The 22,269-nt window shown below is 38.5% G+C and overlaps 1 protein-coding gene across 10 annotated transcripts in view; it reads left to right on the top strand.

Moving 5' to 3' along the window:
* The first annotated feature begins 11,212 nt into the window (after positions 1 to 11,212).
* CREM (cAMP responsive element modulator) overlaps positions 11,213 to 22,269 on the top strand; it is a 69,324-nt gene continuing 58,267 nt past the window's right edge. The window contains exons 1-3 of one of the 10 annotated variants that reach the window (XM_040645244.1): positions 11,226 to 11,446; positions 13,047 to 13,120; positions 19,958 to 20,058. In XM_040645244.1, coding sequence (XP_040501178.1) covers positions 20,015 to 20,058 — 44 coding nt within the window. In that variant the 5' untranslated portion in view covers positions 11,226 to 11,446; positions 13,047 to 13,120; positions 19,958 to 20,014. Of the gene's footprint in view, positions 11,447 to 11,669; positions 11,876 to 13,046; positions 13,121 to 19,957; positions 20,059 to 22,269 lie in introns of those variants that run through there. The other 9 variants (XM_008683923.2, XM_040645243.1, XM_040645246.1 and 6 more) reach the window with 9 other exon arrangements.

Below are 22,269 nucleotides of genomic sequence, written 5' to 3'. Positions count from 1 at the left end.
AGGCAAAGATTTCTTATGTATGATACCAAAGGTTTGATCCATGAGATAACAAAGTGATGGATTGGATTTCATTAGAGTTAAAAACTTCTCTTCAAAAGGCAGTAGTAGGGTAATAGAGAAACAAACTCTCTTAATCTTAGGAAACAAACTGAGGGTTGCTGGAGGGTTAGGGGGTGGGGGAATGGGGTGGTTGGGTAATGGACCTTTGGTTTTGGGTAAGACTGGTGAATCACAGACCTGTACCCCTGAAACAAATAATGTATTATATGTTAATTAAAAAATTTTAAAAAAAGAAACAAACTGAGAAAGGGAGAAAATACTTGCAGAACACATATATAATAAAGACTTTTATCAGAATGTGTAAATAATTCTCAAAAGTCAATAATAAGAAAGTAAAAAAAAATTTTTTTAATAGGCAAAAATACTTCACCAAAGAAGAGATAAAGAGGGAAATAAGCACATAAAAAGATGTTCAACACGACATCCTTAGACATTTGGGAAATGCAAATAAAAATAGCAATGAGATACCTCTGCACACCTATAGAATGGCTAATTGTAGCATAATTAGAAATATATATTTGGTCTTTGTCCCTGGTTCTTGACACAGAGCTCCTAAAACTCTTGTAATTTGCCGAGTGATAGGGATGCTAGGAACATCTTTTGCTCTAATATTTGGTCTTTGGTCTTGGTTCCTGACATAGGGCTCCTACATCCCTTGGAATTTCCTGAGTGATAGGAGCATCTTTTGTTTTAATATGGCACCTCTTGGTGGCCTTCTGGATAGCCTCAGGATGAGGGCTGGTCATCAGAAAGACCAGACCATGATTAGAAACTTGGAACTTTTAAGGGCACCCGGGTGACTCAGTCGGCTGGATGTCTGCCTTCAACTCAGATTGTGATCCCAGGGTCCTGGGATTGAGCTCCATATCACGGTCCCTGCTCAGTGGGGAGTCTGCCCTCCTGACTTACATGCTTGTTCCCTCTCTCTCAAATAAATATGTTAAAAATTTTTTTACAAAAAGAAGCTTGGAACTTTTAGCCCAACCCCTGATCTTCTGGGGACTGGAGATTGCCTACATGATTCGGGCTCTGTAAAAATCTCTAAACTATGGGATTCTGAGAGCTTCCAGTTTGGTGAACACATCCGTGTGCCGGGACAGTGGCACACCCCAACCCCAAGGGACAAAGCTCCTGTGCTTGGGATCCTTCTAGACCTATATATCTTTTCATCTGGTTGTTCATCTGTATCCTTTATGATAAACATAAATTTAAAAAAAAAAACCCTGACCATCCGTAGAGACTGCATGAATCTTCAAGCTATTATATTCAGAAAGTCTCTTTTTATCATCTAAATGAATGTTTCCAAATTTTGCATGCTAACAACTCAAATTTGGGAATTCCAAGCAAATCTATACACAGCCAGTCTTAGAAATCAATACTAAATTATACGTTGTCATGCCTGTGGGTCAGTGACTGGGTTTTCCAACCATAAAAAATGCTCTCAATTACCAAAATGTTATATTTCATTTTAGGAAAATGATGTCCACATGATGGCACTATAACCTACAAAACAAGAGGTTGTCACTTTATGAAGACTAAGAACTTGGTAAATTCTAGTTAGAGTACTTGTTATTGATGAAGCATGCTTACAAATAAGGCATTTTATACACAGATAATATGGATATCATGTCCCTCATGTTTTACAGAGACATTCCGATTAATCCTTCATTTCAAGTGCATTTTTCAATAACAGCATCTTAGTTCTCATCTTACTAGAAAACAGTTGTTAAACATTTCTAGCACATAGCACGCTGAACTAGACAAGTCAAACAAAAGCAAACAAACAGGTATTTAGAAGCTTGATGTGAGCATTCAACTGTTTTGGAAGCTATTTAATGCATTCTCCATAATGTCATGTCTTCTTAAAGATCATTTTAAGGGATAACCGAGGAGAGGGAAACAGTGCCATCACAAAGTTAGATGCTGGCAGGGGAGATAGGCTTTAAATACATGTTGACATTATTACTTAATTACAATTATGGTAAGTACTACAAAAGAGATGCCTATGTGAAATGAAAACATAAATGGTTAAAGGGTCTTAATCCAGTCTGCCAAATAAATTGAAGAAGAGATAATGAATGAGCCAAGCTCTGAAGGATAAATAGAAATTAAACAGGCAAAAGAAGGGGAAAAGCATTATAATCACAGGGAGCAGAATGTGCAAAAGGCCTGAGGTAGCATAGTTCAGTAATTGAGAACATAAAAAATCCATCCCATCTTGACTGATCTATACACGTCAAGATTTAGTTGAGAATGTTTTGTTATCAATTCATTAATCTCTCAATTTGAACATTGTATCCAATTTATAGATGAACTATATTTTAGGTTTGGTAACGAATTAACTGTTTAGAAGGAAAAATATTTTCCATGGCAAAAATAGTGTACATTAAAGTACCATGAATCCTATATATGCCATAATGTAATTACAATGGACTGTTCTCCTTGAATGAAGCATGTCCTCTGTGAATATTTCTCAATGCCTGAAATAAACAATACTTTTGCATTATAAATAATTAACAAATAGAAGAAAGATAAAGTAGTAATTTAAAAGTTAATTTAAAAGAAGTAATTTAAAATCGATTTTGTATCCTGCAGATGGAGGATAATTTAATTTGAAAAACCTTCAGGTGATAAACGGAGACTTTTATGGAAATTCTAAATAGAACTATGCATTTTAAAGCATTCTTTAGAGATTGAGGACATTGACTCTTTTTTAGCCTAACTTTACTATAAAACTTGAAACTTTCTGTTTCCTTGGTATAGTTGGATTACTCTACTCTTTTGCCCAAGGAGCATGATGATGTGGCTTCCTAAATTAAATAGAATCAGAGAAAGTAAGAAGAAAGGTTTTTCCTCCTCACTTAATAACTAAGCCGGAGTTCAAAAGAGGAAAGGAGAAACAGGGTAAGTGTGTGAGCGTGGGGGTGTGGCACAGGTGTGGGTGTGTAAGCAGAGGGCACAGTATCTCAATGACAGAAAGAGAGTACTGCAGCCTCTAGTGGACTTGAGTGTAATGTGAACACTCAGAGGCACAAAGAAGGGAGCATGGCAGGTATTTAAAAAATCTCTCCAATGAAGAAAGTAATAGAAGAAAAGGAGAGTGGATCAGAACCCCCCTCCCCTAGTCATAGGTGGTGAGATCAGTCAGTGATATTTAATAGCATCCTGTGATTTGACTCAACTTGGATTTGTAGAGAAGTGATCAGGTGCTTTAAAGGGAGAATGCGGGAATAAGAAGGGGGATGAATGGAGATCTGCAGAGTCAGGGAAGTGATCAATTACAAAAAGTGACAAGGCTGGTTGGACCATTTGGTTTTGTTAACTGGTGCCCTCCCACAGAGATTGGGAGACAGGGGCCCCATGTTTAGGTGTTGGCTAGAGCAAGCTGTAAATTCTTCTGACAGCTTTGAGTTTCCTTGGGCAAGCACGTCAAGGGAGCCTAGAGTCATTCTAGGGATGCCACCTTGAGCTATTAGAAACTATGTTTGTTTGTGTTTTGTTCAAGTCTTTATGAGTCAAAGTTGAGGCGTAATTGAGAAAAGGGCTCAGAACAGCCTGCATACAGTTTGGTTATGGAGAAAATATTTGTCAGGCTAAAGGAAAGTACACAAAGACTATTCTGGATATGATTTTCACATGTTGTCAGTTCAAAATGTAAGTACATGTATGAGGGGTTAAACTTTACTAGATGAGGGGCACCTAGGTTCGGGGTGGCTCTGTCGGTTGAGTGTCCAATTCTTAGTTTCAGCTCAGGTTGTGATCTTGGGGTTGTGGGATCGTGCTCAGTGGGGAATCTGCTAGAGATTCTCTCCCTCTTCCTTTGCCCCTCCCCCTGCTTGCCCATCCTCTCTCCCTCTAGAAGTGAATAAGTAAATCTTAAAAAAAAACAAAACAAACACTTTAGGGGCACCTGGGTGGCTCAGTTGTTAAGCCTTCAGCCCAGGTCATGATCCCTGGGTCTTGGGATCAAGCCCCACATCAGGCTCCCTGCTCAGCAGGAAACCTGCTTCTCCCTCTCCCAATCCCCCTGCTTGTGTTCCCCGCCGCCTCCCCCCATCAAATAAATAAATGAAATCTTTAAAAAACCCACTTTACTAGATGATTTCTAAATGTTTCTATCACTTCTTCTACCATATTATAAATATGATATAAACTGACCATATAAATAATGATAGCTAATAGTTTTGAGCATTGTACTATGCTAAAGCCTTAGATTATTTATTAATTCTTCACAAATACCTTATGGAGCCATAAAGAAAAGTAGGCTGAGAGAGGGGTTAAGGACACAGAGCAACAATTATGACACAGAGCCCTTTTCCAATGTGTTGGTAATGGTAATCTCTCTTTCCTTAATGCTTGGTCTCTCCCTTGCTCTAGTTCTTAAAGGCTTGAAGGGTATATATATCTATATATATCTATATATATATCTATATATATATATCTATCTATATCTTTCTACCCTTTTACTTTTCCTTTCTTATTTACTCCTTCTCTTCCCCCTAAACTTTTTTGCTGATAATCTGATTTAGGATTCCAGAACACCGACCCTAAGTTATAGCACTGACAACTCCTCCTTTTCCTTCTTTTTGGTCTGATCATTGCCCATTTCACCATCTGAGTCAACCCAACCTGATACCTTTTATCCAGCTCTTGCTAGCTCTTGATACCTGTTTTTAGTTTGGCTTACCTTGATTTCTCCTTTTTCTGACAACCACATGTACACCTGAGTCTTGCTTGATAGCTGCCATTTCAATATAATGGAAATTAGTCTTCAGAATCTTGTCCTGACCAACAGTTGAAATGAGCCCTCTTGGTCATGGGAGATACTATCATATTTCAATCCAGTAACTTTCTAATCCTCTCTTAACATGGGACTCAATTCTTTTAAAGGGTCTTAAATAATAGTCATTGGATTTAATTCTGGGACTAGTCTCAAATTTATTTTTAATAATTAAAATAATAAAGTACTTAGAAAGCACTTCGTGTGCTCTATGAATGAATGATTATTCACATCTTGGCCATGCTGGTGTTCCTCTGGCATCTCATTTACATAGTTAAAAATATAAAAATAAAAGAAGCACTAATTACTATCACTTTATATCAAAAAATTTTTGGAGAACAGAACCAAGTTACTACATTAATTCTATAAAATCCTGCAATTTCCAAGGTTGAACAGTGGTCAATTTTAGCCAAGCATCTTAGTTTTCCAGGTCTTATGGTTCTGAGAATAGCTACAATGTGAGTCTATGTGAAAAAAGTAAATCTTGGCAGGCAACTGAATTTGTTGTCAATAAAAACATGTAGGAAACATTTGAAATAGGTTTTCATTATATTTTTTATGATTTAAAAAATTACACACAATAGTTTAAAGACTGCAAACAATCTCCCAGTTTTAAAGAATTCGGTGGCCTGAGGTTTTATAAATAAATATTCTAGATATTCTGCTGAGTTCAGAGCTATTAGATTTGAATGTTTAAGTTTACAAAACTCAAAAAACAAAGAACATACATCTACACATGAAAGGATATTTCCCATGTTGGAACCTAGGACTGTTAACTTTCTGGTAGAATGGAACATTTCTTCCCAAACGGCAAATTGGAGACATCTTAAATCAAGTATATACCACATTGACATGTTTTACTTTTCTCAAATATTTAAACCGGGCACAATATATTTGTTAGAGTCTCAAATCCTAAAACTTGAATAGAAAGGGCCTGTGTAAACTACTTTCAAATGAATCCATTTTCTAACTCCCACCTGAGGTAAACTGGTAAAATAAAGTAGGTGGGTCGTCATTTAAACAATGCAAAATTCTGAGAACTTGTGGTGTAGTAGAAGTAGTACAGAATTAGAAGTCACAAAGCCTGAATCCTAGTCCTGCTATTACTACTTACTAGCCAAAGCAAGTATTGTAACTACTCGGTCTCCGCATTCTTTTCTTTTTCTTTTTTCTTTTTTTTCTTTTCTTTCTCTTTCTTTTTGTCTTTTTGAGAGAGAGCATGTGCAGGGGAGGGAGGGGCAGAGGGAGAGGCAGAGAATCATCAAGCAGACTCCCAGCTGAGCACAGAGCCCAACTTGGGGCTTGATCCTACAACCCTGAGATCATGACCTGAGCCGAAATCAGGAGAGTCGGATGCTTAACCAACTGGGCCACCCAGGTGCCCCTCCACTTTCAAATTTACAAAACAAAGGGGTCAAATTAGATTTTTAAGACTCTTTCTAGAGCTTAGATCCGACACAAGTCAATGAAGGAAATTGCACAAGTCATGAAGTATTAATTAAATCCATTTATTCAGTGCTTACTTCAGGCCAAGCACAAAATTCTACATACTTATACCCAAGAATTAATTTTCATAACAATCTATGAGGTACTAATTTCATTCCCATTTCACGGGTGAGGAAACTGAGGCACAGAGAAGTTTAGGAACTTGCCTAACATTTGCACAGCTAGTAAAGTATCAAAATTGGAATTTTAACTCAGAATTCTGGCTCTAGATCCCCGACAACAATCATTAATTGCAAGCAGAGGAGATAGATTATTTCTAAAGAGGATGAGTAAAGGAGATAGTATATAGGCTGTATCTTACAGGATGTATCTTTAACAGGCAGATATAGAGAACTGGTGAGAAAATGGAGTGAGTAAAAGCAAAAAAGATTGGAAAATGTAAGGTGATCATCTGGAATAGTAAGTAGTAAGGTTTGACTAATGTGCTGCCTAGTAATAATCTTGCAGCTCACTAGACTGATCTGGAGATGTTGAAGGAGATAGATTTACAGGCACTTTCTTTGGGGATCCTGACTCAGTAAGTGGGCCTACCGCCTGGGTACATCTTTCCGACAAGCTCTTCACATGACTCTGATGTACCACAAGGTATGAGGACCGGTGTGGTACAAAACACAAGGGACTAACATGGAAAAGGGCTGTAAACTTAAGTTGGACCCACATCATGATGTTAAACTAAGATATTTGGACTTAGTCAATAAGATCTCACTGAAGTTTTTTGCTTTGTTTTAGCTAAAATTTTATGTTTTTAGAATATGTAATGTATACATGTAGTAGAAAATTCAAGAGGCCACCAAAGGGAATTCAATCTCCTTTCCAACTTTGACCCCTTAAGTGCCAATCCCTGTAATCATTCAAGATTTTTAAGAAGAGAAATCAAATCACAAGAGCGGTGTATTGGGAAAATGAACCAGATAGAAATACTCAGGTGAACTATATTGGAGGTAAGCATGACCTCAGTCACTGGTAATAGTAGGAATGAGAAGGAAAGGATGAATGCAAATTTTGGTGTTAGTAGGGCCTAGAACATAGCAGGCACTTCAAATTATAACCTAAATGGATTCTCAATGATACGAGTCAAGAATGACCAAATGACTCCAAGGTTTAGAGGCAGGATGACTGAGAACTGAAAAGTGCCGGTAACATTGTTGAGACAAAAAAACAAAGTTCGAGAATGGAGAGGGAACATGACATAGGTAGTTCTGAATCTGTTGAGTTGAAAATGATCATAGGCCGTGCAAGTGGAAACTTCTATCAGGTGTTTGGAAATATGATTTGGTGCTAGGAAAAGAAGTTGGGAAGTTGCTATATAATTTTAAGAATTTGCTTTTCAATAGAAATGAGAATGATGAAATAACTAAGGAGCACAATGTAGAAGATGATTAAGAGCAGAAAATTCAGAACTATCTACATTAGGGAGCAAAGATGAGTGAAACCAGGAGAGTCAAACGTCATGGAAACTCAGGGAGGAGACATTAAGAAGATAGGATTAATTAAGAAAAGACGTCAAGGAGAATGAAGAATGAAAAAAAGTTTCAGATTCTGTAATCAGAAAGCAGTCTGGGATGGTGGGGGGGATGGGGAGGGGAAATATCAGATAGCCAGGAAATAAGATATGAGTAGGTGGTGAGGAAGTAAATATAGCAAGTGTCTTCTTTCTTGAGAAGTCTGATAGTGAGAGATGGCAAGAGATGCAACAACATACATATGGGCAAAAAATGTAATATGAATGTGCACCCTAGAGCTGGCAACTCTGTAGCCTTCCTAGTGGGAGAAGCAGTGTCAGATTTTCAAGTAGAGGTGAGATATGAACACATTTGCAGGGAGAGGACAAGGAGACAAGAGGAAGAAAGAGAAGAAAAGTACAAGATAGCTGACAATTGAGCTTGATCTGATACGGGAAAAAATGACACCTATCTTACAACTGGATTTAGAAAGGAAAGGAGGAAGGTGTTCCTCCTGACCCATAAACGGAGGGATGATTTAAGATACACTGATGTGAAGGGAGAGTATATGGTGTGACTGATAGCCTTTATTTTCTCAGGAAAGTAGGTGCTCTACTTGTCCCTCTTCAACAGAGAAATATTGCCTAGATGAGACACCCAAACACCCGGAAACTGGACCAATATAAAAATAGCTAGCTTTCCCACCCATTTCAAGGGTTTTTAAAAATTCTAGTTAGCTAACATATATAGTAAAATTGGTTTCAGGTGTAGAATATAGTGATTCATCGTTTACATATAACGCCCAGTGCTCATCACAAGTGCCCTCCTTAATACCCATCACCCATTTTGGCTAGCTTTTTTTATTGAGCACATACTTTATGGTAGATACTTTATTTAATCTTTCTAACAATGCTAAGGAGTAGGTACTATTATTCTTTCCATTTAAAAAATTTATGCCTTCCTAACCTGCTCGTTATCCCTGATATCCCATTTTAAAATTTTCTATCTCTATCATAGGTAATGAGAAAGCGAAACATCAGTTACTGGCATTTCTAATCAAATGTTTGAATTATTTGCAAGGGATACCCCCGAGAGGCAGGTGATTTGTCCTCAGAGCTCAAGTTTATTTTAGAATCCTTTACTATGGGTAGGCAGCATGATGTCCCCACCCCCAGAGATATCCACATCCTAATCCCTGTGACCTATGAATATGTCAGATTACATGGCAAAGGGAAATTAAGGTTACAGATAGAATTAAGGTTGCTAATCAGCTGATTTTGATATGGGAAGATTATCCTGGATTATCAGAGTGGGCCCAATGTAATCACAAGTTTCTAATAAGTAAAAGAGGGAAGAGAGAGACAGAATCATAGAGATGGCAGCATGAGAAAGACTCAACCAAGTGCTGCTGGCTTTGAAGACGGAGGAAAAGGGCCATCAACCAAGGAATGTGGTTGGCCTCTAGAAGATGAAAAATGCAAGGAAATGGACTCTTCCCTGGAGCCGACAACCCCTTGATTTTAGTCCCATGTGATGTGTATTAGACTTTTGGCCTATAGGACTGTCAGATAATAAATATGTGTTAAGTAACTAAGTTTGTGGTAATTTGTCATAGCAGCAATAGGAAATTGCATGTACCTTTCCTGCTGCTATGTCTGCCCTTTCTCTTCAGACCCCAGGTACTCTTCCCCTACTCTCAAGAAGGATTTGATATTTACATCTTAGTGTATGTTGATTTACCACTTACATCTTAAGTCCTTTATCTAATAGATTTTATCTATGTAAAGAATGTGTACTATAAAGAAATTTAGCAACAAACAAGTAGGTGGAGAACAATGTTTTGGGGAAGGCCGATGATCACAATTTCCACTCCATTCTTGTAGCTAGAGATCTATTCATCCTGCACTGGTCAACCTTGACCACAGTGAATGGTAAGATTTTGAGTGTTTGATAATCCTTTTTTATTCTCTTCCCTTCTAATGACCCCTTTTTTCCTGACCTAAAATGAGCTGTATTATTTACACACAAATATTCTTTGCTAGCCCTGTCTAACCACATACAGGAAAAGGACTTGGTTTTTTAAAAAAATTTAATTTTGTTAACTTGTTAATGTTCCTCATTAAATCAATATTTACATGCAGTGGAGATGGGCATCGTCTACTATATTGCAAGGAGGGACTTCAGAATTCTGCTTATGTGAAAGGGGGAACTGAACTTATCAGATGTTTGTTCTCTTATCTCTGCTAGTGTGCATTATAGCCGGAAGTCGTTCAGGTTGGCTAAAATCAGGGACTGAAGAGAGTTCAGAATTTTCTCCCACTCTACAAGGATTCTAATATTTCACAAAGCTTCCCTTCTCTACCTGCACTGTTGATAATGTTTTTATTTTTTTCAGCAACTTTTCAAGTGGTGTCCTTCGCATTGGTTTCCTGCATGACACATTCCTGAGTACTATAAAGTTGGGTTGTAATCATTGTTCGAATTCGTTTTTCCTGAACGTAAAGAGGCTAACCTTTAGGCTACAAAGCCTCCCTGTGGGAGGGCTTACTCAAGCCTTACAATTTAGTACGTTCTGAGTATGCAGAAATGAGTTCCTAGTGTACAGCGGGTCAGAAACGTTCCTCTTACTGGAAAGCCCTCGGTTCCCACTGGATGAAAATTAAAACTCTCCTCTTTCAGAGGCAGGGATTTTTGCTTGTCACCAAAAGCCTTCCTTTCCTCTGTCACATCTCCAAGTGGAAACAATCGCTGTTTCTCCACGACCCTGATGCACAAAGTCCCTGGGGAGGCGGCAGTAGGCTGGGAACAAGGACAGCCAGTTGGACTGCCCTAAAGGCTGAAGTCCAGCGGGATACCGGGTCCTACAACCATTTTTCAGGATGGCAGACGCTGCAGGAGCGCGGGAGTGGGGATGCTCCAGGGGTCCGCTCGGCAGCCCCGGGGATCCGCAGGGTGCGCCTTTGGCCGGGAAGGACCCTAAAGCTCGGGGACCTCAGCTTGGGCTGGGATTGGAGCCCCCCTAGCAGGCAGTCTAGAGAATAAGCGACCTCTCGAGGAAGAAGCCCCAGCGACCGCCGTTAGCTTTGTTTGCAGCTAACTAGCCTTCCGGCGCGCGCGCAGCTTCCGGTTTCCGGGCCGCCCCACTGATCTTCCTCCCCCAGCAGCCCAGTTCCTCCTCCCGGCCCCGCCCCCTGCCCTGTTCCTCCTCTCCACGCTGAGGCCACGCCTTGCCCCTCCTCCCCACCACTTAGGCCCCGCCCTATGGCCTCTCATTTCCCCTCCCCCCTCCCCCCGTTCCATTTAATTGTTGGATTGTCAGCGCTGCACTCCCGCTGGCGGCCGGCAGGGGGCAGAGTTCGAGCTTGGATTTTTTTCCGCCGGGCGTCCCCTGGGAGGCAGTCGCGGAGTGGGGGAGGGGAGGGCGGGGCGCGAGGACGCGGTTCCGTCGGCTGCTGCGCTACTTTTGGTCCCGGCTCGGCGGGGAGGCCGCGGCTGCCGCATCAGAGCTGACGTGGGGGCGACGTGGGGCCGCCGCCGGCGCCGGCGCCGGGTTGCTGGGCGGCGGCGCCGCTCCTGAGCGGCGGTCGGGCTCCCCGTCTCCACCTCCTCCCGTCCGTAATCAGTGACGAGGTCCGCTACGTAAATCCCATCGCGGCGGGTAAGTGGCGCGCCGGCCCCGGACCCAGAGACCTCGGAGCCGGCGACGCGGCGCAGGAGGCGGAGGCAGGAGGCGGAGGCAGGAGGCGGAGCGGAGCCGGGTCGACGGGTCGGGGGCTTCGGGGTACCGGGGCGGGGGCGCGGGGGCTCCGGGGCCGAGGGGACGGCGGGGAGAGCGGGAGCAGCGCGGCCGGGGGCGCTGGTCCCGGGGCCTCCCGGCGGCTCGGCGGCCGCTCGGGTCTCCCGGTCCGCTCCGGGATTTCTTCGGGTTAGTGGCAGAGCTCTCCCCAGCGGGCAGCCGGCCCCTCTGTTGTCTCAGCCCTCCCTGACTGCTTTTGAACTTGGTACACGTTGGACAAGTCTTTCGGAAAAAGCCTTATTGCTCTGATGAGTGTGGTCCTCCCTCTTGGAGAAGAAAAGGAAACGAGAAGTAAGGACGTTGGTTTTATTTACCACAGCCGACAATTAGTAGCACCTTTGTCTCAATTTTATGTACTCCGTTTAGATAGAAATCAGCGTTAACCCATTTCTCCGAAACATGAGTCGGGGACACCGGTGTTGAGTCACTTTAGTCCCCAGACACGACAGAGCTGATGAAATAGTGCGAAGACTTTTATAATAGCTTCGAAGAAGGAACAAAACCGTGACAGCTGATAGAAATTGCAGTTTTTCTTGTTCTTTACTTTTGATTTGTGCCTTTTTAGAACTCACCTTGCAAGGTGCCCAGAGCATGCTGAATAGGGAGTAGAAACATTATTCAACGTAATTCTTTATCCTGCTGCCTGTTTCACGGACACCAGATCCCTAACTTTAAAATCGCTGAGACGTTTCCTGCACTGCACTGAGTAAAGCAGCTGTCAGCTTACGATCAGATTTTCCGCAGTTTTGACTTACAGGATCAGCCTGAAAGTCTGACTAAAACTGAGAGAGCCCCTTTTAACAGAACCTCTTAGCTATGTGACATCTTAAAATTTCTTCCTTTCAAGCCTAATTTGGCGGGCTGATGAGAGTGCAGCCAACTTCCCTTCAAATAAATATAAACCTAGATGCACAGCGATAGAGGTCCGGTATGAAAATTGTATTAGATTACATTAATAATTCATGTTCTCTGTTTTTTTCCTTTGGGCACCATGTTTTTCTCCTAGTCTTGATCCTGGTTTTGGATAACAAGCTGCTTTCCCTTCATACTTTTTAAATTTTTGAACTTTTTTTCTCCCAAGGAAGTTAAATTGTAAACAGTGTTTTGTCCAATAAAAGCTAAGTATTAAAAAAATGTTTAAAGAACTGTTTACGATCCACATACAACTTTTAGAAAGATATTTATATGGGTTTGATTCTGAATGAGTGAACACTTAAAGCATTGTCATATTAAGTGTTGATAATTACACAAACATTTTTGGTATGAATCTGTAAATAGATCAGTGTACCCAGATGCTTTCCCAATGACTTGCTGATCAACCTTGAATCATTTTGGTGAGTGTGAAGTTGTAATCACACTGATGTTTTGTGTACATATCTTGTAAGAGTATATGAATAAATTTTCATTGAATGTATAAACACAGAGGAGCTCTTCAGTCTTTGTTTTTGCTTTGTCCTGGAAGGTTAATGAAATTTGCTTCTACTGATGAATTCAAGAAACTCCAGACTCCATAGACCACTTTAGTTTCCTACTGAGGCAAGTTATTTCATGATTAAAATGTGAAATCTTTTTTAGAATTCCATGAAAAGTAGGGAAGAGTTTCAGGTTATTAACACACATAAGGAATCCTAACTGAAGCCTGACCAATATGTACATATATTTCTGGTTTGTTTTCCCTAACTTAATATTCTCTGCAAGTTAATATTGGGCCAGAAAATTGAGCCAGGTTTATTGTTGACGTAATAGTCCATTGGAAAGCACTCAAATGTCCCGTTCCATTTAGATAGACTTTTAAAAGTAAAACTAAACAATGTAAACACTTCACAGCTGAACCACTGATATTTTGACAAGCAGTCAACATTGGTCATTAAGGAAATAAGCCTGAAATGGCTGAATTCTGTTAAGTATTTCTACTTTATTGAACTAGTAGATTCCATATGTAAAAGTCAACTCTGAGAAGAGTTGTTGTACATTGAATGCAATTTTAATGTTATCAATACAGATAGATCATAAAAATAAAAATTTTAGGGGAAATGTTTTTTATCCATCACACACAGGTAGAAATAAACATTTTAAAACATTTTGTTAATTTCCTTTTAAAGAATATTTAAGGTTTTAAAAATACTTTCTACCATGAGAACTATATAATAAAGAGGACACTGTAAGAGTAAATCCTTTCACTTGTGGGTTTTCTTTTTCTGCTGCTTTAGGATATCCAGTAGAGAATAAGGGGGAATGAAAAGGAAAACTTAGGATAACACTAGTGGGATTTTATCTTGATTCTACTCATGAAGACAACTTGAGTTGTCTTGGTATAATTCCGTTACAGCAAAGTTTAAAAAGTTCAATATCTATCTTGCACATCTTTTTTTTTTTTTTTTTTAATCTTGCACATCTTTTGATTGGCTTTCCCAGGAGTGTTAGAGGAGATTGTTGGCAAGGGGTATATAAAACCATTTTGAGGAAAAACATAGGCTAGTAAGTTATGTGGGAGTTTTGGTTAAGGACTGATGGAATAACTGTCTCACTGGTAAAGGAGGATACTTGCCTCATAGAAAACCTTACTAGCAGCTCTTCTGTGAGGCTCTTTTGAAGTACCCAGTTCTCCCAAAATGGGAAGCATCTTCAGGCGTATTTTCTGAACAGTAGTGATACAGCCAGACCCATTAAATATCAAAGTCACGTGAAATCCTAACAATGGAGCTTGTGTGATTCTGATAATTTGAGAATTTCCCAAAACCAGGTTTTTCAAAGTTATCTTCCTAATGCTTTTTTTTTTTTAACACAGCAGACTTAAAATTAGACCATCCTAAGTCATGTCATACAGTTTTGTTCATAATCTCAAATAACCTCAAGTTTTTTCATTGATAGCACAAAAATAATTTTTTTGGTTTGAAATGCTTTAAAGTGGAATTTATATTCTAGCATTGATACGATGAAAGCTTCTAGCTCAGGTATTGGAGAAACTGAATCATGCATAAAGACCTGTGATACTGTATATGGACAGTTGGGATGCTTTCACTCCTTTTAAGATTGATGGAGATGTTAAAATTAACCTATTTAAGCATGTTTCTAGACTTAGAAAAGTAGCAGTTTTGTTCATATACACAAAATGGGACCAATCTAGGTAAGTATAATAATGTTGAAATTCATTTCTCTGAACTTTAGCTAATTCAAGTGTCTTATCTACTCTTTTCCAGATTTACTAGTTAATAGTCACTAGAGTTGTACTTTGTGTAGATAAGTGTTTTTAAATGTACTTAAAGTTCAGTAATGAAATCAAATATTGAACAGGAAAACCTAGCAGTGACTCCAGTCAAGCAAATAACCATCAGAAGATTTTAAATTTTGTTTCCTTCCATGAAGTGGTGGTGGTGGAGAAGGTGGTATTTGGAGAGGTGGCGATTGGCCATGATTATTTGAATTTTATTTTTCATTTCCTCTTTACCAGCCAATTTTGCTGTTCATTGACTGAAATAGCCAAAAGCAGGTGCCAGGTGGGGAATGAATTGAGAAAGGGATGCTGAAATAGTTAATCCTTTGGTGACTTTATAAAGAGTTAAGGTTTCTTAAGTAATAGGTATCTGAAGCAATTAAATTGGAGTGGCCTCGAATCTGTATTAGAAAGCCATCTGATTTTCTGTATGATTCATGTTTAAAATATTAAAGACATTATTTGCAAGTGTGTCAATTATAAGTACTGTTCCTGGCTACTTCTGTTTTTACGCAAAATTGTAAAGAATGTTATTTGAAAGTTATTATAACTTTGTTTCACAATGATTACAAAACTTTAAAAGTGGTGTAATTTCCTGTCACCACTCTCCCACTTTGTTTCTCCTGTACTCATCTCCTTTGCCTAAAATGCGTAGTAAGCTTAGGCTCATTCCTTACCAACTTCAGGTATTTGGCTCTTTGGAATTAACTTCTCTCTAGTTTTTCATTGATGTGACTGAAAAGAACCAGCTCTATATGCACTTCATGTTCTTCCCTTATCTTTCAAACCCTACTCGCTATTGTTATTTAAATTATGATTAACCTGTGAAGATCTACTTTCCCAAGGAACTAATACCTTGCATCATTCCAGAACCAGAGAAATAGATATACTTTTCTGTGGTCTCTCTCTCTTCCTGCTTCCATGACAGGCGTATCACCTTTTATTCCACATTCTTTCCTTTTTATTTTGACTGTACTAATTGCAACATGGGATGGTTTTTTGGCTGTTTTTTTGTTTTGTTTTTTTTCCCCCTTCCTGCAAAAACTACCTCAATGCATAATTTACAATTTCTATTTTTGGGTTCTTGAAGGTAGAGAAAGAACTTAGGTTGTTTTGCAAGTGTCTTTGTAAAGAACTCTACATATTTGTCATATTTCTCCAACATTTTATAGTTCTTTCCAACTGTAATATCTAGCCCCAAAGCAGGATTTTTTTTAAAAAAAGCAGCCTAGCCTGTCTTTATTCTCTTTCCAAAGTAGTCAACTTTATTTTCACAGAAGCAGCTCTTTTTTCATCTTTTTAATCTGTTTAATAATTTAACATGCTATTTAACAGAATTCCAAAATTACAACAGTAAGTATAACTGGCATAATCAAGCTAGGTGATAAATATGACTAACAGCTGTTAGAAACAGAAGCTCTTGGGAACACTAGAGAATGACTGTAGGCATTAGCTATACTGTGGGTTTTATAGAAGAAATGGAGAACATTGGTTCATACAGAGAGGTGGTTGGGGAGGAGGAAGTTGGCTAGGTAAGCTTTTATATTCTAGTAAAGTTGCCCAAGAAGTTTGATTCTTTTTTTTTTAAGATTTTATTTATTTATTTGTCAGAGAGAACAAGCAGGGGGAGCAGCAGGCAGAGGGAGAGGGAGAAGCAGGCTCCCTGCTGAGCAAGGAGCCCCATGCAGGGCTTGTTCGCAGGACCCTGGGATCATGACCTGAGTCGAAGGCAGACGCTTAACCAACTGAGCCACCCAGGCGCCCCTACCCAATGTATTTTAAGTACCTATTATAGAGAGATATATGTTAAGGGATACTTGATAGCAATGAAATTAATTGTATCTGTATGCCAGAGGATGAATAGAATAACACACAATGAAGAATAAGGTGAATGCCACATGTGATTTTGGTAATCAAACCTAATATATGATAGAAAATTTTTACCAGTATGATAAATGGATTTTCTCCAGATACAGCACAGAAATTCACATATAGGCAAAAGAATTTTGACCTCATTTTCCTCTCTTAGTACAAGCTCTTATTTGCCTATAATAAACTAATCTAAGATATGCCTTTCCACTCTAAAAGAGAAAGTTTCCTTAGATAGGACTTAAAAGAGATGTTTTTATAGAAAATTGGTGGTATCCAGGACATTACATTAGTATCCTTTGTGATTTTAGGCGTAAGGAGATCAGCTTAAAAATTAAAACCTCAGACCGTATTATGAAATATGAATTCAAGGGGCATGTTTTAGGCTAAGTAGGATATCATAATAAGCTCAGTATGAGAGCATATTGGGACATTTGAGCTCTTAACCATTCAGGTGTTTGTGTAAGTGGGAGTGGGGGACCGTAAGTCAGTCCTTGTCCGCCAAAGAGTAGCATGTTCTAGGACATTAAAACCAGATTTGGGATGAGATCAATAGTATAAAAAGCAGTTGAGTTTTTCAAAGTATGCACAGTTTATACTTTAGTAAAATGGCATCTCCTGCTTTACAAACCTATACAAGGTAATTTTGAACCTGGAAAAGTAATGTAATGGAGAGGATTGGTATACCTCAAAATTACAATAAACTTTATTAAGCCTCTACCAAGTACCTCAAACTATAGTGCTCAGAACTTTGCTATTTATTAAGGCAAGGGGTCTGTTGGCGGATTTCGAATACGGAAATAGCATGTTTGGATTTGCATTTTGAACAGAGTGTTGTGGTCTAGTGGAATAGATTAAGAGGGGTTGAGAGAGGTTTGAGTGAGGTGAAGTTATTACAGGGAGAGACGAATTGCTTTACAGGGAGGTAGTTATTGTTTTAATCATGTCAGATAATGAGTTTCAGAACTTAAGCAGTGTCAGAGATGATGGAGAGAATGGAGGAGAGCCAAAAGACAGAAGATAAAATTATTGAGGCTGAGTTAGGTAGTGGTCCTTGCTTATATTCCAAGCACAGACATTTTATGTTTATTATTACATTTTCTCCTCACAAAAAGATCTCCATTTGACAGGAAAGAATGCTTGGAAAATTTTATAATTGTCTGAGATCATATGGCTAATAAGCAATAGAACTCAGGGCAGGGTAATACCCAGATCAGCTGCAATGCCAGTGCTTTTATACCCACACTATTGCTACCACTAGACCACATTCCCTCCTCAGGAATTGAGGACAGGGAAGTGGGTAATGAAGGGAGAGGAGAACTCCCAGATGGGGTGGCTGAGTCGGTGTTGATGTCACTCACTGAGATAAGAGTACAGCAAGAGGAGAGATGGAGAGTGAGGGCTTTGAGATTAGATTTGAACATTTGGGGCTTGAGGATCTGTGAGGAAACCATTAAGAGATATCTAGTAGGCAGATGCTTGTGCGCTGGAGCCCAGGAGAGAGAAGTCTAGACTGCAGATGAAATCTGAGACTGATCAAGTGAGGACGAAGTAGCCTAGGGAGCCTGTGTGGGGAGATTTTTGTGACAGGAAGCCTGGGAATACCAGCCTTTAAAGAGTGGGCAAAGAAGACCGAGGACAAAGGACTGGATAATTTGAAAGAAAAGCATGAACAAGGTGTTCCAAAGAGTTCAAAGAGCAGAAAATTTAGGGAGTAGGAAATGCTGTAGGTATGTAAGGCAGGTAGGGACTAGAAAGCATTGTTTTAGATTTGGCAAGCAGGCAATCAATCCGTGATGACTTTTTAGAGAGTTGATGGGATGCAATCATTCTTTGATAAGCCTGAGTCAGAATCAGTTTTGTCTGATGGTCCTTGTTCTGGTATGAGACTAGTCGTTTTCCCTTTTGACATCTTGTTGTGGTGGCTAGAAGCTGGTACTTTCTTCAATGCTGATTGCCTCTGGGAAGAGCAAGTGGGTAGCTGTTCCTGGACTTCGGTGCATACCTTTTGCTACTTTTTGAATTCTGGACTGTAAGAATTATTACTCATTCAAAAATTAAACAGAGAAAATGGTATTTCCAATAGAAATATAGAAATTAGCAGTTACTTCTCTTTTTATGTGGAGCCATGATCATTATTATTCAAAAAATATTATCAATGTTCTTTGTTTAAATATCTGTCTCCTTCATTAAATTGCAATCTCCTGGAGAGTGGGGACATTTTATTATGTCTCTTCCTGCTGGTCCCTGCCCTCTAGGCTGTGCAGTTTTTATGGAAGATTAGATGTCCCAATGTAAAGCACCAGTGGAATATAACAGAATAAGGTTTAATCCAAAGGAATGGCACCATCCTTGCTTTTTGTTCATGTTGTAGGTAGCCTGGTTCAAGCGTCCTACCATCTCCCGTTGTCCCTATGTTGGGAGATAGGGGACAGATGGTAGCAATAACCATTGTCCTAGAGCCCTTAAGCAAACCTGCTGGCTCAGTTTTAAAATGACTAGGATGGTAAGATACGATTTTAGAGGAGCCACTTAGAAGGAAACCCTGAAAGCAGTATGTCTGTGGCTAAGTACCACCATTGCTGGCAAAGTTGCTTAGAAGACACTTAGGGCTGCACACATTTGTCCTTTCCATCTCTACAGTAAATTAAGGGCTCCCAGTTCCTTTGTCTTTTTTCTTTGCCAATTTTACTTCATTCAGTTTGTCAAATATATACTTCAAACAGATTTTAGTAAAAAAAAAAAATGGAGTTTAATTGCAAGAGTATCTAAAACAGCTTTTTATGTGGACTGTAGACTATTGGAGGAGATTTTAAAGGAACTGTTAATATTTCGTTTGGAGTTAAAATTCTTTGACTAAAGCCAATTTCGAATTTAAGATAAATAAAAAATGGTTGACAAATTTGTTGTAGTAGAATGAAATTTAAGAAAATGATAAATTCACTCCATTTATTAAGTGATTATTATTTTAAAATAGAGCTGATACTGTGAGCAGTATGTGGTGTATATTAAATGATTCAGATAGCACTGCTTTCTCTTTATTAGGAGATAACCTGATAAATATGTTTTTGAATTTTCTTTCCAAGAAGATAAGAAAATTGCAAAGAAGTAAGATTGAAAAAAATACAGAGTTTTCAGCTTTCTAGTCTGTTTTTTCAGTTTTATAGAAATTAGGGTATTCTGGGGGGTATTCTTCTGGTGTAGTTTTGAGAGATTTTATTTTTTTTTGGAGAGTTTTTTTTTTAAATAAAATTTGTGATCTCTCAATTCAACTGTCATTTTTACTGCAGGATAAATAAAGAAGAAAACAGAGAAGGAACAAAGCATTGATTACAAATGTCTTAATAATGAGCAAATGTGGCAGGAAAAAATATATTAAGACAAATCTAAGGTAGGTGGATATGTTTTTCTGTTCCTTTGAAAGTTCTGCTTAGAGCGTTAAAAGTTAAACTAATGGATAAGTGAATGAAATATATATATAAACGTAGACATGTATCCATAAATGTATATATGTGTATGTGTGTATATATGATACTAAAAAATATTACAAAATGTACCGAAGTGGTCAGCCATTCAACTAAGTGTTCATCTTCCCCCCGGTACCGTGTGAGGCAGTGGAGGGCAGAAGTGGACATTTGCATCCAGCTTGTGTTGCATGCTGGCCTTCTCATTCGAAAGGAGACCATACATAAGGATGTGGACAGAGTTTTTGTTTTCTTCCTTCCTTGCCTTTAAGCTATGCTTGTTCCTAATGTAAAACAGAACAATGTCCTTATCAATATTTTATAAAAACCTGGGTAGAATTTTTCAAGTTTTCTTTTGGCTACTTTCAGAGACGTTCAGAGATCTAGCTTTAAAAAGAAAACAAATTTTCTAGGACTTTTTTGTAAAACTATTTATAAATAAAGACTAGAAACAACTAATAATTTTTCCTTTTGCAGCTGTATTCTATTTTTAAAATTTTACAAGGGTAAATATAGTTGCTTTGCAGTGTAGTTTGTCTTTGCAAATGGGATACAACTAAGATTTTAGAACTTTGTTAGTTCATTGAACACTTTAATTATAATTAGGAAACTGCCTTTGTCTTATCTTTCATTTAGATAGATTTGGCCTGTATTTCCCTTTCTCTTTGTTTTCTCTCATCTTTTAAGAACACTTTCCCAGGTACCAATGATAGCATTCCTTTAAAATGTTTTTCCTTTTTCTTTTCATTTTTTCTTCTACTTGTATATCTTACATGTTCTTGACACATAGGGATGCCTAAATAACTTTGGTCATTGTGCCTCAGTATTTCTATAATTGTAAATATAATTTTATGAATATATTCCTTCATGTTTAGTTCTTGAAGGTATGTAATGGGCTGTCTACCTACTGTGTTGTACAGAGAGTACTGTACTGTTGTACTTCAGTGTTTTGAGGGGTTATTGCAGTAGGATGTAGATGTTCTATTAAAGTTCTAGAAAATAGGAGGCGCCTGGGTGGCGCAGTCGTTAAGCGCCTGCCTTTGGCTCAGGGCGTGATCCCGGCGTTATGGGATCGAGCCCCACATCAGGCTCCTCCGCTGGGAGCCTGCTTCTCCCTCTCCCACTCCCCCTGCTTGTGTTCCCTCTCTCACTGGCTGTCTCTGTCAAATAAATAAATAAAATCTTTAAAAAAAAAGTTCTAGAAAATAACAGAGTAAGCAAACAAGTACAGTTCTACCCCTCTAAAAGTAGTTCAACCTAGAAGTCTTCGAAAGTTGTGCTAATGCGTGGATCCTATTGTTTTAAAACATAGCTATCTTAGCATTTTATTAAACTGAATCCTAATATATTTAGAACCTACTGGGATAACATTTATTTTTCTGTCAAAGAAGAAAATGGTTTGCTAAATAATATAAAAAAGATTTCAGGGGAAATATTTAACCTTCATATGAAAAGAATATTGCTACTACTATTAATCATTTATAACTTTAAATATGCCCTTTTTAGCAATCTTTATCTGTTTTTTAGAATTGTGGAACCAAATATCTGCCAGTATTTTGCTTGCTGTTAGTTTATAGTGCTTCATGGACTTTCTGTTTTCGTTTTTTATTGCTTCATCTTATATGTCTTTATTTTTAAATATTTGATACCTGATGATTCCTAATTGGTCCTCCTAATAAGGGTTATTATTTAAGATTAAAATATTGCTCAATTAATTTATAGATTAGTACAACTGTGTTTAATATTTGATATAGAAAGTGAGATTTTGGGGAACATATTCTTGGATACATCTCTTCAGTTTTAACTATAAGATACATAGTGAACAATGAAGGATTACAATGAATTTTCTCTTATGCTTTATAGATGAATTCTGTCTGGACTAACTGAGGCTGATTTACAGGTGTTAGTGCCATATATATATATANTGCATAGGCTTGGTTTTAGTGGGTTTAGGAGGTTGTACTAGAGAGCAGTTGGATATTGATCAGTAGAATAAACAGTCTTGAAAATAATAGGATATATATTTTAAATTGAAAGCACTGGCTTTACTCTTCTGTAGATGACTTTTACCTTCAAATACATTGACTTTATTTTATTTATTATTTTTAAAAAATAGTCTTTTTTTTTTTTTTTTTTTT

This window comes from Ursus maritimus, unplaced genomic scaffold (genome assembly GCF_017311325.1).
Source record: "Ursus maritimus isolate PB19 unplaced genomic scaffold, ASM1731132v1 scaffold_31, whole genome shotgun sequence".
Taxonomy (NCBI): domain Eukaryota; kingdom Metazoa; phylum Chordata; class Mammalia; order Carnivora; family Ursidae; genus Ursus; species Ursus maritimus.
This window is presented reverse-complemented; position numbering and strand designations above follow the sequence as displayed.